The sequence below is a fragment of the Ascidiella aspersa genome, chromosome 4 (genome assembly GCF_963924565.1).
Source record: "Ascidiella aspersa chromosome 4, kaAscAspe10.2, whole genome shotgun sequence".
NCBI classification, from domain to species: domain Eukaryota; kingdom Metazoa; phylum Chordata; class Ascidiacea; order Phlebobranchia; family Ascidiidae; genus Ascidiella; species Ascidiella aspersa.
This window is the reverse complement of record NC_139450.1, coordinates 5,900,387-5,918,841: the sequence shown is the minus strand read 5'-3', so window position 1 is coordinate 5,918,841 and position 18,455 is coordinate 5,900,387. Positions and strand designations below refer to the sequence as shown.

At 39.5% G+C, this 18,455-nt stretch overlaps 2 protein-coding genes across 2 annotated transcripts; both read left to right on the top strand.

Annotated features, from left to right (window-relative positions):
- Positions 1 to 1,630: 1,630 nt before the first annotated feature.
- LOC146146839 (uncharacterized) lies at positions 1,631 to 9,652 on the top strand. The gene is made up of 2 exons (XM_083387104.1): positions 1,631 to 2,443; positions 9,539 to 9,652. The coding sequence occupies exons 1-2, from the start codon at positions 1,631 to 1,633 to the stop codon at positions 9,650 to 9,652; spliced, it is 927 nt and encodes a 308-aa protein (XP_083243230.1).
- Positions 9,653 to 11,846: 2,194 nt separating this feature from the next.
- On the top strand, positions 11,847 to 14,789 carry LOC146146838 (cytochrome P450 2J4-like). The gene is made up of 3 exons (XM_083387101.1): positions 11,847 to 12,718; positions 13,585 to 13,924; positions 14,379 to 14,789. The coding sequence occupies exons 1-3, from the start codon at positions 11,847 to 11,849 to the stop codon at positions 14,787 to 14,789; spliced, it is 1,623 nt and encodes a 540-aa protein (XP_083243227.1).
- The last annotated feature ends 3,666 nt before the right edge of the window (positions 14,790 to 18,455 follow it).

Sequence of the window (18,455 nt, the reverse complement as noted above, 5' to 3'; positions counted from 1 at the left end):
ATGGGTTAATGGTTGACATGCTAAATGCAGATTAGAATTTTTTTTTGACTTTAGGGAGTACAGTTATAACACTGAGCTAAACTACATTTTCAGTGAACAGATTTCTATAATAAGTTTGTGGTGGCAGTGGCCATTTTTACGTGTTTAATTAATCGTTTTAAGTAATTAACGAACAACAAAAACATGCGCCCCTTTATTATTTCTTGTCTAATTATCAAAATTGTCATAACGCATCCTTACCAAAAACATTCTGTTGTATATTTATCAAAATTGCAATAATATATCTATTTATCAAAGAGCTTTATGTGTCTAAACTCGAAAATGTAATGTTGACAATTGCTACTGTGTGCGTTTTTTAGTGAAAACTTCCGGTAAATTGCCAGTGCCTTGCGAAACAGTTCGGCCACTTGTTCACAGATGACAAATAGCAAAAATTGACGCATATCCTTCCTCATATTGTACTAGAGTGTTCGACCTTAAATCGCCGCTTTGAGAATTGGCACATAAGCCGCATCTCAAAACAATGATTGAAATTGTGTTTACAGTTAGAAGCCGCTTTTCGTGTACTAATATGGACAGATGCTAACTTCCTTGTAGGAGATAAGTTGAGAGAGAAAGGCGATAAGCCAACACCCGTGTGACGAAATTAATATTAGATAATGTAACAATTTGCCGTGTCATTGCTGCGTCATAACCTTTTTCTCGCACAGAAAATTTCTCTTCTAAGTTTTGTGTATAAAAAGGATTGCTTACAAAAATAAAATGTCCAGTAATCAGGATCAATTTACAAGTTGTTCGGCTGTTAAATCTAGTTCAGGTTACAGTCCACAAAGTTCAGTAGAAAACAAACAGTTAGACGAATGGGACGCTGTTAGCCCTTCGTCAGAAGATTCATCAGCGCATTCAGCAAAAAGGACTCTCAACCCATTTGTAGATTTGGGTAGTGATTGGCCATCAAGCTCGACCTTCGGACGAGAGAAAAGACCAACGCACATACCAAGTGCTCAAGCTAAGTCTAAGGAAAGTTCACCAGAAGACAGAAGAACCCAATCAGATTCAGATTATTATCCTGATAATCTAGAATCTTATAGTCGACGCCAAAGAAGAAGAACCAGAGAAACTTCAAGACAAAGAACATTTTTGCAAGACAGACGTCTCACCTTCGGTCTATGCTCGGAGACAAGAACCACGTTGAAGAATATATCGCCTTGAGATTGTACTTAGGAGTCCCGTCCCATCTTATACGTGATCTCGTACTCACAAATTGGTGCAGCCGACTGCAGGAAAGTCGAAGAGCAATAGACAATAGTTCAACATCGAAAGTGGACGTCTTGGTCAAATACTACGCGGTCAACTACGGAACTTCAACTCACCGTCGACTCGACTGCACGAGGAAGATCATCTACACCTTCCTCGCCAACAGCCCAACTCATCGAGATTATATTGAGCCTACGTTTGCTTCGTCGCGAAATTAGTAAGTGTATGTTTGAATTTATAGTGCATGTCGCGTGAAGTGCAGTTCTCTTTTAAAAACATCAGACAAAAAGCTACCCTAAAACCTCCCGCTAAAAGTAAAGTAAAAAAATCTAAGTTTACGCCTAGAGTAACACGAAGTAAAACTAGGAGTAAAATGGCGTCAGGTGAAACCTCTGAAACTTCAGATCCTGATATGGGGGGTCTATTAGACGCGCAAAACAAAACTGTTACCGCAGAAAATCAGGACGTTACAATACAAGCAAATGAGGCCCCGTTGGTGAGCGATAATACCCCGTCTACTTCGGGTATAAACCCGCAAAATGGAGATTCAAGTTCAAACAATGAACGAGAGGGTGATTTGGGTATAAGTAGTTTAAGAAATTCCCTTTTAAAGATTCCAGCTGTCTGGACGAGCAATAAAATTAAGTCATACTTTGTGTTTTTGGATAAATTTTATGAATCAAATGGAATCGTTGATGAAAATACTAGATTCACCTTATTAGCCGCATCTTTTACGTCCGACCAGTCTAGTAAATATGCCACCCAGCTTGCGGAGGCTAGTCTCGCTAAAGATCCTTATACCACATTAAAGAAAGCAATTTTAAGTCATGTGTTTGGCACTAACCCCACCGAATGGGTCAGAAGAGTAAATGCACAGGGTGCAGAATTAAATGAAAGGCCGTCACTATTGTTAGCACGCTTAATGGCATTGTGCCCCTTGGATCCCGAAAAGGACTTAACAGCAAAAGCTATATTGCATAGTCGATTTATAGATTTACTGCCAGAGGTAATACGCCCAACTATACAAGCGCAAAAAGGCAAAACCTTAAGGGGACTTGGAAAATACGCAGATGAATTCCATGACATAACAAAAAAGAGCAATAGTATTCCAAAACAAGATGAAGAGGTTGATAATATGGCTTCCTTAACCGCTAAAGTAAACGAACTTATGACTGCCCAGCGATCGGTAACGAATAAAGCTAACATAGGGCATCAAAATAATCAACGAGCGAATTGGAAACCTAGCTATCCGGAAAGCGGCATGCGTAAATCAGAGCGCACATTTTATCAAACTGCCAGACGGGACTTCCCGGCGCGCGACCAACGGTATGGCGACGCTCGCCCAACTACAAGCTATTCAAGTAGACCTTTTCAAAGAAACTACGGTGCGGGTTTTCAGAGAGTAAATGATCCTCGTGTACAGCAGGAAAGTAAACAAATATGCTGGTACCATGAAACGTTCGGAGATAGGGCAATTCGTTGCGAACCACCGTGCAATCATAAAAAGCCGAATGTAAATCATTTAGGGAAAAAGAATCAGTACGTTTCGTTAGAAGCAAATCAGACGCTGCCTTATGTTTTGGATAAAATTTCAAACCAAGTGTATTTAGTTGATAGTGGCGCGGTAGAAAGCTTTATGCCAAAAACCGACTTTGATAACACCGAATATCCATCACGCTTTAGTACAGCGAGCGGTGCACAAATAAAAAGTTTTGGAAAGAAACAAATCGATATCGACATAGGTTTTGGAGCTATGAAAGGAAATTCTAACATATGTGAGGTTAAAACACCAATATTAGGGTATGATTTCCTAAAAGAGCATGAATTGGTATTACATTCGGCGACTAACCTCTTGGAATGTACAAAATTACAGACGCAATTAAAAGTCGTCCATCATGTAAAGTGCACAGACGAAACTGAGCTCCCAATTCAAATTCAATATGAAAATTTGGTTAAGGAATTTCCAGAGTTAATGTCACCCGTAGATTTTCACGCAGAAGTGAAGCATAATTTTGTGCAGTACCTTCCCACAATGCCTGGTCGACCCCCTTCGGCCCGTCCACAAAGGGTCCACCCAGAACGCTACGCGCAATTAAAAAAACAAATAGCCCAGATGGTTGACTCTGGCTTGCTAGTGCCAAGTTGTTCCAACTTTTCTACACGTATGCATGCAGTCCCAAAAGCAGGAACTGACGAGTTAAGAATTGTAGGGGATTATAGGGAATTAAACAAACTACTAATTGACGACAAGTATAGCCTACCAAATTTGAGAACAAGCTATGACCTTTTACATGGATCATCTATATATTCATGTCTAGACCTTAAGTCGGCATTCCACCAGATCCCGATTGCAAAGGATCACATGCACAAGACAGCCCTGGCGACCCCTCTAGGGTTATTCCATTTCGTAAGGAGCCCTTTTGGACTTAAAACCTCTGCTCAAAATTTTCAGAGATTAATAGATTGCGCCATGAGAGGACTCACTTTTGTATTCTGTTATGTAGACGACATCCTAGTGTTCAGTAGAAATGAGCAAGAGCACATACAACACCTTAAAGAAGTTTTTCAACGCCTAAGCGATTTTGGCTTAAAACTAAATCCTAAGAAGTGTGCCTATGGTAGAAAAAGCGTAACTTTTCTAGGGCACGTAATAAGTCCCGAAGGGATCCGACCTACACCTGAGAAGGTCGAGGCTATTAAGAACTTTCCAAGACCTAGTGACACGAAAGGTCTTAGAAAATTTATCGGAATGGGGAACTACTATAGTCCACTGGTTCCTTGTCTTTCAAAAACCTTAGCTCCACTATACAACCTCATAAAAGGTAAAAATTCAAGACGCAATGCTATTGTCCAATGGACTGAGGAGGCCAATTCAGCATTTGAGAGGGCCAAGCAGTGCTTAATGAATTACACACTGCTTGCTTATCCAAATCCTGAGGCTGAAATCTCTTTAGTTATGGACGCTTCCGATAAAAGCGTCGGCGCTGTTTTGCAACAGAAAATCGGAGAAAAAGTACAGCCCCTAGGTTTCTTTTCAAAATCCCTCAATAAGTGCGAGCGTAATTACGCAACGTATGATCGAGAGCTATTAGCGATAGTAAAAGCAATAAAACATTTCCGTTATTTCCTTGAAGGTAGAAAATTCACCTGTTTTTTGCGACCACAAACCGATTGTTTCCGCATTCAATTCGGAACGCGTATCAGATAATAATAGACAAGCGAGACATCTAGCGTTCATCTCTGAATTCACGACAGATATAAGGTACCTGCCTGGCACCTCTAATATCGTTGCTGATTTAATGTCACGGCCTGAAGTAAATCATATTTTCAGGCATGCAGCCCAGATAAATTGGAATGAAATTGCAAAAGCGCAAAGACAAGACGTAAGATTGTTAGAATTCCTTGATGGAACACATTCTTTAAAGATAGAACGCAAACCCGTACCAGATTCTAGTGAAACGTTACTTTGTGACATAAGTGCACCTAACCGAAGCAGGCCGTTAATCCCCACAGGATTTAGACGAATGATATTCGACAGCGTCCATAATATGTCCCATGCAGGAATTAAGAAAACGATAAAAATGATAGCAGAGCGATACGTTTGGCCTGGTTTGCGAAAGGATGTAACATTATGGGCTACTACTTGTAATGCTTGCCAACGAACAAAAGTAACTAGGCATACAATCTCACCGTTTCAACAATACCCTGATATGACAAGTAAATTTCAACAAGTTAATTGCGACTTAGCCGGCCCTTTGCCTGAGTCATATGGATATTCCTACCTTCTAGTGATGGTAGATAGATTTTCACGATATCCAGTTGCGGCATCTATTCCGGACATACGCGCTGAAACCGTGCTAAATGCTTTTATGCACGCTTGGGTTGCGAATTATGGTGTCCCAGAAATTCTAACAACTGATAAAGGAAGCCAATTTATGGGTACAGAATGGGCCTCAGCAATGAAATTCCTTGGCATACGCCATATACACACAACTGCGTATAACCCACAAGCAAATGGCGCCGCAGAGAGAAACATTCAGATAATAAAAAAGGCATTAAAAGCAGCCTTAAATACTGACGACTGGTATCACTGCCTGCCAATGGCAATGTTAGCAATACGGTCCTCTTGCAAGGAGGAATTAGAGGCAACACCAGCCGAAATAATTTACGGCGCAAGTCTCAGATTACCAGGCCAATTCTTTGAGGGAAATGGCGAGTGCAACGAACCAGATAGTCAATTTATGACACGACAGCAAGAATATTTAGGACGTTTCAAATACCGTCAGCCGAGACAACCAACCAATCAAACAACATATGTTGACCCACGCTTGCAAACCTGCAAGCAAGTGTATTTACGACACGACGCTGTCAGGCGACCCTTACAACCAATGTTCAATGGTCCATATCGCGTAATAAATCGAACGCCAAAATACTATACGATTCTAAGAAATGCAAAACCTTACGTCGTTTCAATAAATCGCTTAAAAGCAGCGCGGACGCTAAATGAGACAATACAAGATTCGATTGGTGATAATGAACCATTTGAAAACGAGACTCAAACCGATTTCCAACATTCTGCTTCACAGACCAAACGCAAACGAACCAAAAATCGGAAACAGGGAGTTAGAAGTCATCCCCCAGAGCCAGCACCTCAAACTCAGCGGCGTGCAGGCGCACGAATTCCTAGAACACCCGCCTATCTGGAGGACTACTCCCCTTAAACACCACAATGAAAGTCTTAACCCCGTTAGTAATCTGTTTAGTATGTTTTGTAAATAATTTAAGCGCATCCCTTACTCTAGTGCTCCCAGTGTGCAACCCTCAATTAAAAAAGGCTGAATATGATATCCAATCTTCTCCTCCGTGTTATAGACACACACCCAATACAGTAAAACGCTGCCGTGTGGCCGTGTACAAACCAGATCACCATTTTCTAAAAATCCCAATGGTCACATGCCAACGCATAGTGACGAAAGTTCAAACAACGCACTACTTTTTCGGTGCAAAAACGCACTCTGAAACGACCGACTATGACAACACGCCATCAACTATTGAATGCGACCTTTGGAATAAAAGCTTAAATGCAAATAACATTGGAAAATTACAACCAAACGAGGAAGGTGTGTTTAAAACACACAACCGCCCGAAATACGAATATAAATGGCCGACTACGACCCACGAAACTATAACCAACGCCGTGTTAACGCGCTCAACAATTCTTTATGACCATCAAAACGATAAATTAATATCGCCCTACCAGGAATTAACGCACTGCAACGTCCGAAGCGGACACTGCGAGTTAAACCATATCAGTTTCATATGGCAACCCCCTCGCAACTTAAAATGCCCGCAAATAAAATTTGTGCAAAATACCACATTGTCGTTACATTTCTCCGACAATGGAATGCCTTACCGTTTGGAGATAAAAAGCCTCTCAATATCAATACATCACTGGGCCCCATGTCGGCAAAATCTCAATGCGTCGATCGCGACGCCATTTATCGAGTGCAAACTTCAACGTCTCACTTCTTTAAGCTTAAAAAATCAAGCTGCGATATTCCCTTCGCAGATACTATCAATACTCACAGGGACACAAAGGTTCGCAACACGAACAGGTGACACCATTTCGGAGATAGCTTGTTCCCCCCAAACGTTGCGTTTAAAGCGGTCTCTAGGTTACGGTGGCTATTTTGCCACGAGGCCACTTTTGGAAAAAGTAGGAGGTCGCGACTCTCACAAACCCCAAAAGCAGGTTTTTCAGTATACCACTGCATGCTACGCATCAACCATGGTCCTTCACTTAGAAACGTACAAACCCAATCGCATCTTACGTTTCAAAATAAAAGGAATATTTTACCTTTTCCTAAATTACACGCTCGTACATGCATCGAACGATGTGATGCAACTCTCACCAACACTAATGCCCATCAATGAAACTCAGGTAGCCAATGATTTTTGCTGTGACGTCAACTATTCTAGGATATGACTCAAATCAAGCATACGATTTAGAAGCAATAATCGCTACTTTCAGAACCTCAAGTCTGCAAACAGAGCGCTTAAAATACTTCATAGAAGGCCAGCAAATCAATGAATCATCAAATCAAATAACAAATCCTTTGCACGCGAATCCTGAAAAACTATTAAGAAATAGTTTCTTAATGCTACTATCAACGGTCACAAATCCAATTCTAAATGCCATTTTCTCATTTTTGACAATATTATCCTTGTCATGGGGACTAATTCTAACAATATCCATAATAAGGAATTGTCTAATCCGCCTAAGGCCCACTTTAAGACCACACTTACAGAATCGGTGGCAGAATTTTCAGCACCGTTTCCCGATTTTCAATAGAAACCCACAAATCGCTGAGGCACAAAACGAAAATGAAATTCCAATTGACTTGGAGGAAGTAATTGAGCAATAAATAACGAGAACTGCATGAATCGGGAGCACTGGATCAACTTGTGTGAATTATTATAACCTAATCGTTGCAATTATCGCCCATTAATCGCAAATAACCGAGATTGAAAAAAATGTGTAATCGCTATAATATATGTGTAATTTCATTAAATCGCAAAGAGATGTGTAATGTGAGTAATTATGAATTGTAATTTGTGTATTTGAAATGTAACCTAAAGCGCCTATATATATATAAAAAAAAAAAAAAAAAAAAAAATTGATATATATATAAAGAGTAAAGAACATATTCGCAATCAAAGTGTAAGTGTTGAATGGCCTAAATTGCCACAGTGTACTCCCCAATATTTGGACAACATATCTGCCGAAAATTATTTTAATTTTCAGAAACAAACACAAACAAGCGTTGGGCGCTGCAGAGATCAAACGCAAGGCGCGGATCGGTTTTCAAAAGAACACCGAACGGGGTTTTCCCCAGATGCTTCACAAATTTCGACGGCAAAAGCGAAACAGCACTGCTCTGTCATGGCGAACATTGAGTTCGAACAGCAAGCAAACGATGTTTCAAACAATCAGCGAATGCTGACGTCAAGATGCGAACATTGAGTTCGAACAGCAAGCAAACGATGTTTCAAGCAATCAGCAAATGCTGACGTCAAGATCATCGTTGCAACACAAAAGAAGCGTGCCACCTGGCACACAAGAACAATGAAACAAATGTCGAAGAAGCATGAATTGAAGCATAAAAAACAATCGCGCAAACGCGTTCAATGATCGGACAATTCGCGACCAACGCTCCACGAGCATTCCACAAACAAAAAACATAACAACACAAACAAGGAAACAAACAGCCAGGGCTTTATATGCACCCTGGCCAAAAATTAAGCGGCCGAGTATCTGTGGTGGCAGTGGCCATTTTTACGTGTTTAATTAATCGTTTTAAGTAATTAACGAACAACAAAAACATGCGCCCCTTTATTATTTCTTGTCTAATTATCAAAATTGTCATAACGCATCCTTACCAAAAACATTCTGTTGTATATTTATCAAAATTGCAATAATATATCTATTTATCAAAGAGCTTTATGTGTCTAAACTCGAAAATGTAATGTTGACAATTGCTACTGTGTGCGTTTTTTAGTGAAAACTTCCGGTAAATTGCCAGTGCCTTGCGAAACAGTTCGGCCACTTGTTCACAGATGACAAATAGCAAAAATTGACGCATATCCTTCCTCATATTGTACTAGAGTGTTCGACCTTAAATCGCCGCTTTGAGAATTGGCACATAAGCCGCATCTCAAAACAATGATTGAAATTGTGTTTACAGTTAGAAGCCGCTTTTCGTGTACTAATATGGACAGATGCTAACTTCCTTGTAGGAGATAAGTTGAGAGAGAAAGGCGATAAGCCAACACCCGTGTGACGAAATTAATATTAGATAATGTAACAATTTGCCGTGTCATTGCTGCGTCATAACCTTTTTCTCGCACAGAAAATTTCTCTTCTAAGTTTTGTGTATAAAAAGGATTGCTTACAAAAATAAAATGTCCAGTAATCAGGATCAATTTACAAGTTGTTCGGCTGTTAAATCTAGTTCAGGTTACAGTCCACAAAGTTCAGTAGAAAACAAACAGTTAGACGAATGGGACGCTGTTAGCCCTTCGTCAGAAGATTCATCAGCGCATTCAGCAAAAAGGACTCTCAACCCATTTGTAGATTTGGGTAGTGATTGGCCATCAAGCTCGACCTTCGGACGAGAGAAAAGACCAACGCACATACCAAGTGCTCAAGCTAAGTCTAAGGAAAGTTCACCAGAAGACAGAAGAACCCAATCAGATTCAGATTATTATCCTGATAATCTAGAATCTTATAGTCGACGCCAAAGAAGAAGAACCAGAGAAACTTCAAGACAAAGAACATTTTTGCAAGACAGACGTCTCACCTTCGGTCTATGCTCGGAGACAAGAACCACGTTGAAGAATATATCGCCTTGAGATTGTACTTAGGAGTCCCGTCCCATCTTATACGTGATCTCGTACTCACAAGTTCAATCCATTGATTGATTGATACACAAAGAAATCAGTGTAGGAGATATGTAACAATCGAAATGGAGAAAAAGATTTCACTGGGACTATAAATGACTTTATTAGAAATTACTTCACTGGGATTGAAGTTATTCCTAATTGACTTGTTTACAACTAATGTATCGTGAAGGGTCACTATGTTCAAGGTGCCTCATACAAAAAGTCAAAATAGGCCAGTTGTTGTCAAACTTTTTTGAGTGCGACACAAATAGGAGTTTTATGAGCCTCTCACGACCCAAGCCTCAAACATGAAAAATTTATTTTTTCTGATAGGCATGAAGTAGAAAAAGACACAGACAATCAGATGTGGTACACAGTTCTATGAAACAATGATTTATTACAAACAAATGATTGATTTTAACTTCCAGCAGTACTTTATGCAATTATTGACCTATAGTTAAAAGGAACAAACCTATAGCTCGCATCAAAAGAAACGAACCTATAGCTCGAACTGAAACGGACGAGTTTCTGCTCAGATGCACAAGCTGCGAATAGATATTACACAATATTCTCAATTCTAATCCCGAGTTTATTAGTGACTAAAACAGCACTATAAAAACGCTAGTCTAACAGAATTCAAAAGTATATGTGTGTGATACGAGCTAGAATAATAATATTTTTCCAAAAAATAAACAACGAAATAAAGTAACTAAGCGGCTACGTCTTGCACCAGTTTTAGTTTTCAAAACGTTTAGAGAACCACTTATGATGCAATAATCCAGTTTGCCACATAAAATGCTTATGATGCAATTTTTCAGTTATGATTTAATTGAAAATAGTTGATAAACAAAACGAAAAAGTTCGTTTGCGCAGGATTGAATCACCATAGAGCGACCCATTTTTTTACCCTAACCATTATTTAAGAACCACTATCATATAGGCGAAGTCGTTTCTATGCAAAACAGATGGTTTGCAAACGACACTTTTTTGCAACTGGTGTTAAAACAGGCGTAGGTCGTAGGGTCACTATAGCCGAATTCTACTTTGCTTGCCTATTTTTAACTTGCTCAGTTAGGTTTGCCATGTTGATAGACATTTTACACTACCACATAAATCAGAAATTCATTGTGTGACCATAAAAACTGAGAAAAAAATAGGCCTACACTTAGGAAATTTATTTTACATTTTTCGACAAAACTTAAAAAACAAAATATACCTTAAAAAAAAAAAAAAAATCTACCTTAATAAATTATTGCTACTGTACCATTTTTTTTTCGTTTTTTGTTTTACGCATTGCTCACTACATTTTAACATGTAACATATTTACGATGAACCGCAAACAAACATTGTGTGCCTTGCGCAAACATTGCAGGGAATTACTGCCCACATCGCCTGATTGCGAAGGACAGCAGATCATCGCCTCATTTAGTAAAAGCGAAAACCGATTGAAACCGTGATTTAACGTGCGAGTTTTCGCAATGCACGTTTAAGCCGGGAAGTTGTCAGGAAATATAGCTATAGTTAGCACAATAAATATTATTAGACCAGTATTTTGAAATTTATATATGATTGTTTTGTATTTTATATTATTCTTATCAAGGTAGTATCTGAAGTTTATCGAAAAACGGAAATTCAATGCAGTTCGACAGCTCTGAGAGTTGCGAGTTATAGTTGGCCTTTGCTTATGCGACCGGCTCAATTTACATGCTTAGGGGGCAAAAGTTTCACCTCATGTTTTAGTATGGAAGGCAGTAAGCCCCTTTGGGGAGAGTATGTTCAGCACAAAAACGCCACGAGTAATTTATGGTACCCTAGCTCTAAATAAGTATCATAGTTGAATTTCCGGAGCTGTCTCAGTAAAAAATCGTGACTTCGAAGTTTTGGTTACCGGGTTTGTGAAAGGATTAAGTCATTCTGGATAGGTAGCCGAAACGTCGGGTAAAACAAGTATAAAATACCAAAAGAACTTCTTTTCAGTATATGTCTTATATTAACAGCATAATTATGCCTTGCCTTATTCTATGGGGCAGTGGTTCTTAACCTTTTGACACTTGCTGACCGGTAAAAATACACAAAAGCCTTGCAATAACTTCTTTTCAGTATGAACGCAAGGTATATTTTGCAGTTACGCGACAGATTCGTTTAACATGTTGTCGGAAATAGCGGCGTGGCTCGGTGCGCCCTTGAAATCGTACCTCGACATCGCCGTCCTGTTCAGCGTAATCTACTACGCGGCCTGGTACGCGTGGAACCTGGCGCCCAAAGGCAGCCCGCCCGGCAAGCGGGGACTGCCCCTGATCGGCGCCGTGCTGTCCCTCGGCGCCTACCCGGAACGCATCATGGCGTCGTGGAGCCGAAAATACGGCCCGGTGTGCCTGACCAAGATGGGCCTACTGGACGTGGTGATCGTAGGAGGGCGCGAAGCTGCGCATGAAGCCTATGTTAAATCTGCAAGCTTCGGTGACCGTCCCAGCAACAACATGGCGCTCTTCTCTGGCGGTTTCGGCATCCTGATGCTCAACAGCGGCGACTTTCACCTCGAGCAACGGCGTTTCAGCCTCCATACGCTCCGCGAATTCGGCATGGGCCGGCGCAGCCTCGAGCCCCGACTGGTCGAGATATCAAACAAGCTGTGTGATCAGCTAGGGGAGCTTTGCATTGATGGCAAATCGGCGCCGATCCGCATGGACGCGATGCTGTACGACGCCGTTTCCAACATCATCTCGCAGATAGTGTTCGGCTACGAGGTAGCGCGCCAGAAGAAAGACTTCCGCGAGCTGTTAAAGAAAATGGTTGAACCGGACAAGATGCACATCGTGTCGGCCATCCTTATGGTCGCTCCCTTCCTGCGTTGGCTGCCCATTTTCGCCTACCAACGTCGTCGCGAGCTCGACTTCCGCGACAAGCTCCACCGCGCGATGGCGATAGAGATCGAGGAGCACGCGACGTCACGCGAGCCGGGGAATCCCCGCGACTTTGTCGACTCTTTTCTTGACGAAATGGAAAATGGTGACTATGCGCTATTTGCCTTAAATTTAAATAGGTTGGGCGCGACAATAGAGGGTCAGCCAAGATTTGTCACTTGTAAAACAAAAATCGAGACTAAAAGTCAAATCGTTTTTATCCATAAGTAAATCATTTTCTCAATTGGTCAAAAAATCCATATGGAAACAAGCACAGAGCACTACTAATAAAAATAAGAAAATATAACAAGCTTTCGAAAAATCATGCATTAGCTCGAATATATTAGGATAGTCATAAAAGTTCTGATCTAACGTTTTTTTTTTATCGAACAAAAATTGCAATATAATGCGTGAAATGTTTATAAATAGGGAAATAACATGGCAACGATTGTCAGTCATATAAAGTTGACATTGACCAGCAGATGTCTCAACAATGTTCTAATGACTTAAGTCAATGACTTGACTTGACTTAAGTGCACTTTAGTCACTGTTTTTAAGGTGCTTAACCTCACTTAAATCTTTTGTATCAATTACTTGGAAGTGTTTTTATTAAACGTTTTTCATTATAAAATTGGGTTATTTATCAAAAGTTTTGTACATAAAATAACTTGCTTGCTATTTGTTGCGTTTTTGTTAGTTTTTAGTCGAATTATTGTAATAATAGGACGAGTTTACCAATTTTAATAGTTTAACGTTTCACTTTAAGGACAAGGACTTAAAAATTGACTTGCTCTAATTATAACTGGACTTGGACTTAAAAGTTATTTTACGAATGACTTGACTTAGATTCAAGTTATTTTAGAAATGACTTATCTTATTGGACCTTTTTAGTTTTTTTTCACAAATTACTTGACTGAGATTTAAATCATTTCAAAGTGACTTATTCACGACACTGTGTCTCCAAACGTTTGACGGTATTAAGACAAAAGCATCACAATACATTTGCAGCAAACAACAATCAAGCGAATCAAGCAGCAACAGACGAAAATGACGAAACACACAGGGACGGAGCCAGTCTATCCTCCAGATGGAAACCCTACTCATCTTTCTCCAAGGATCAGCTGATCCAACTCACTCGCGACTTCTTCATGGCGTCCACCGACACTACTTCCACCTCCATCTCCTGGATCATACTTTTCCTCAGCAAGGATGTTGCTTTGCAGAGGAGGGTCCAAGCGGAGCTGGATGACGTGTTCGGGCAAAGCGGCGTCATCACAATGCGACTCATGGACAAGTTGCCGTATCTAAGAGCCGTAATACAGGTACAATGCTATGCCATGAACTTATATTTTAGCTTACCATTGAAGCCATGGTGGCATTTGTACAATAACTAACGGTATATCCAAAGCAACGAAAGTTCGTAGCTAACAAACTTAAGGATCCATCTAAATGCAGTTAAACGATGAGAGCTAATTATATACAACGATTTAAAAAATATTTTGCACCAATGTTGAGTTTGCCTATCTTTAAAAAAAAACGTAAAACGTGACACTGATACGCAAATACCCGACAAGTTTTAATTTAAAATCGGTCAAATTAGACCTCGAAAACAACAACCGAATTAAAACTAAACCCTTACACTTTACATCCATTTAGTCAACATGTATTACTTACGCAAGCTTTTCATCATTCTTTTAAGAATTTAAACTGCCTACAATCGCCCATTTGGTGAAAACAGTGTCCGAACCATGAGTCATGTCCTCTTTAATTCTCCAGGAAACGAATCGCATCCGGCCTTCCGCGCCGCTCAGCTTTCCTCACGTTGCCTCCAGAAGCGACACTCTTATGGGATATAAGATACCAAAAGGCGCAATGCTTATCACCAACATCTTCGGCATCCACCACGATGAGCGCCTCTGGCCGGATCCGGATCGTTTCTTACCCGAACGCCATTTGGATAAAAGAGGTCGCTTTGTTCCTTCCTCCAACATCATCCCGTTCAACGTCGGATCAAGGAGCTGTTTGGGACAGCAGCTGGCCAAGATGCAGCTCTTTGCGATTACCGCATCCCTGTTCCGGAGGTTCGACTTCCACCTCGAACCCGGACAGAATCTGGACATGCGCGGAACCAGCATGGTGTCGCTGCGTCCGCCGGACTATAAAGTGCGCATTTCGAACCATTATTGATGTACTACTTATACCAAGATCTTCTTGTGATATGCTAAGATCTTCTTGTGATATGCTAAGATCTTCTTGTGAAATTCTAAGATCTTCTTGTGAGATACTAAGAGCACTTACAGCACTCGAAAATGTAATTTCGCTTACAGCACACTCCAATGTAATTTTGCGTTAAACCACCTTGATCATCTTAGTTTCCAGTTTGACATATTACGTTATTTCATAAAATAATGCAAAGAAAAATCAGTTTTGACTTTTTGGGTAACATAATTGCAACGAAAAATAGAATTATTTTATGGCTTCATGACTAGCCTTAGCAATAAAAAATGTGCAGTTCTGATTCAACCAAATTTAAAACTATTGTATACGAGTCTATTTTAAACTGGTATTCTAATATTGAATATCTATTGTATCATGTTGTACTGAATATACTATACACTCGGTTAAAGCTAAACTTGTTTTTTGGAGCACAATGGTTGGAGATTGTAGTAAGACGTATCAAAGCCCATGCATGTTGAAAATGAATAAAGAGTTGTTAGAAACGTTCATAATGATACCTACTTCTGTGTGGGCGTTGATAACCTTGCTTGTTTTTAATATATGAAAAATTTATCCAATTACGTGCTCCCTCGCATAACCCATTGTGTGATTTGTTTGCCTATTGCGGCAATTGTTTGCCATAAAGTTAACCCATAACTTTGCTACGTCAAACAGTTTCTAGTAAGTGTGTTTTGTGGGTTAATTCAGTGCAGTGATTGTTGAACTAGGGGCGTGAATGTTTGGCAAGGTGGGGGCAAAGGACTTACTGAGAAAACAAATATTTAATTATAAGCTTTGCAAACACAAATGTCACTTTTAAACTGTTGGGCTTAAACAGAGAATCGAATATTGCCCAAATACCGGTATTTATTTTCCAGCTTAACAGAAATTGTCGAATTTATGAATCGCCCGACGCACCAAAGGATAAAATACTCCAAAATATACAATTCTTGATGAAAATGTTGGGAGCCCGTAAAAGTGACTTTTAAGCTATACAAAGTTTAAAACCACTGCCTTAACCCTATTCACAGCCTTGTTAAAAGGTTATATTAGGGTAAATTGCATTTTAGACGGCGGTAGAAAACACAATTTCCCTTTTAGGGGCTAATCAAGCGGATCTTGCTTACAGCGTGTTGTGCTGTCGCGTGGCCCTGTTAAACTCCCAGTAATATCGGTGGAAGAGGTGTGCTAGTACATCCTGTTTCACGCGTGCCAGCATATGGAGGCCTAGAGAGATTTTAAAGTTGACACTTGGTAAAACGTGTAATGATTCAGCCAGGGCCCACGAAGCTTAAAACGTCTCGGTGTGTTTAGGTGTATGGATTAAAAAGTAAAAAAAAAACTCGATCATGTAATTGTAAATTAGCGGTTACGCAGGACTCGTAAGAAGATCTTGAGAAAAATTGAAATTTACTAATGTACCTAATCAAACTTAACAACTTGAACGACGTGTTAATAGTAAAATCAAGAGTGTCCTTTGGCCTTAAATTAATCGATAACGCATGAATTGACCTAAAATAACATATTTTATTTTGAGTCAAATAATTTCTTAAATATATCCTCTCTATTCAAAAATTTTTTAAAAGCCGAACTTCTTACAGTGATTCTAATAGAGACGCGTTATGTTATAAGTGTTGTTGAATGGCACATCGTTATAAAACATTGTTGAGTTTATTTGAAGCGGGCTGGTAGTAGTTTGAACTTCCAAGTGAGGTGACTTGAAGCGGGGTCGCAGTAATTTGTGCAAGTGTAGTATCAGAAAATCAAAATTTGGTATTGCTTAACTAAAAAATGGATGTTATACTGGGCTCTGATATTATAATGAAGGAATATTGTGTTTTTGCATTTGTATTCAATAAAAGATTTCCAGAATGGAATAAAAAGTAGTTTTTGTTCAAAATCGAAAAACAGTTCAACAAGGCCAGAATAATTTGTGTGGACAATTCAGCACCACAAGTGTTTGAGAGGCCTAAAACAAGCTTACTTCTTGGACGGCGTTCCTAAACTACAGTAAAATGAAACTTTTTATCAGTTTCGCGGTATTTTTCCTACTGTGCGCTGGAGTTAAAAGTGATCTGGAAAAGTCTCCGACCAATATTCAACAACCACCTGAAAGTAAGTATAAACTTAAGGTTTGTCATTTTCAAACGAGGAATAGCATTACAAAGTTATTAACTAGTTAGCCTATACATTTTTAATCGAAAATTAAATTTAATAATGTTTTGCAGTTCAGTGACTTCTAAAAACCAATTGGTAAATGGTCAACAATTTTCTGCGGGGATTCATAGTTTTTTTATCTACTTATTCTAAAGGCAAATTTTCTTGTTAAATGGTAGTTAAAATAAAGCGTGCAAAATTGAAAAAAATATTTAATTCAATGTATTTATATGGGTTTAAACTACGAATCCTTGTTAATCCAAGGTATTATTATTCCCGGTCTAAAATTCATAAAAATATAAAAAATTTCCAAGATTAGATTCACCGTTGGGGAAAAGTTCGCGGCCTATATCTTTGTATAACTTATAAATAAGCATATAGCTATTGGGCCAGAAAACCACTGATGCAATACTGTGGCTTACAGAGGAGCGGACGCTGAACCTATACCGCACAAAGGCCGCAAAAATGTTTTTTCAAACTCTAATGAAAGACCTTACTTACAACGAATTTAACGCCATCGTTCAAGTGCCAAGGGCAAGCGTGGATTGCTACTACGAAGGCTGCGGGATAAATTCGGAGTTCATCGTCGCATTTCAGGCGAGTGAGGATTGCAATAAGACAGGGGTTCAATAACTGCGGTCCTTGGGTCCGTGAGCTAGTTTTAGGGGGCCCATGGGGTCGATATTAAAATATTAGTGTATTTCTAAAAAGTAATAAATTTTTCAAAAAAGACAGTTTAATTGAAAATAAAACGGTTTTGAACTTAACTGTATTTAGACTCCATTTCACATTCATTTTTTAGACTGAAATCAGCAGATTTATAACGTCTATTTGCATTGAGACATTAATTTTTGACGTCGTTTATTTACCTGCCGTGGTCCACTTAAGGCAAAAAAAATTTACCGATGTCCACTAAAGGCAAACAAAAAAAATTGGGAGTCCGCGGTAAAAAAAATTCGAGAACCCCTGCAATAAGAGATTACATTCCCGGGGTATGATATCACTTGTGATATCCGACAATATCGTATTGGAGCAGATACCCCATGCCAAGTGGTAGTAGCGGTACTCGTCCGATACTTGGGTGGTATCGGTGCCGATCCGATACCAAATTAACCTAGAAATTCACGATAGTTTGCGATCTAACTCGGGTAAATTTGATAGGTAAATGTATCAAAAATTATATAAAATAGCTTAAGGTAACTAAACTTCGTAAACCTAAAGCAAATTCAGGCCTGTTAAACTTCAAAAGGGGCTTTTTAATGATTCAATTTCACCTATTTAGATTGTTGGAACATAGCACTGACGTAATTTGGTATGGGATCGGATGTCGACACTTTTTGTCCCAATTATCTGATACCAGTATCGGAATAAAAGTTCAAGTATCGGTCATCCCTATAGATCAGGGCTGGCCAACCAATCAGATACCAAAGGCCGCATTTGTTACTTGGTTAACCGCTAAGAGCCACACGTTACACACAC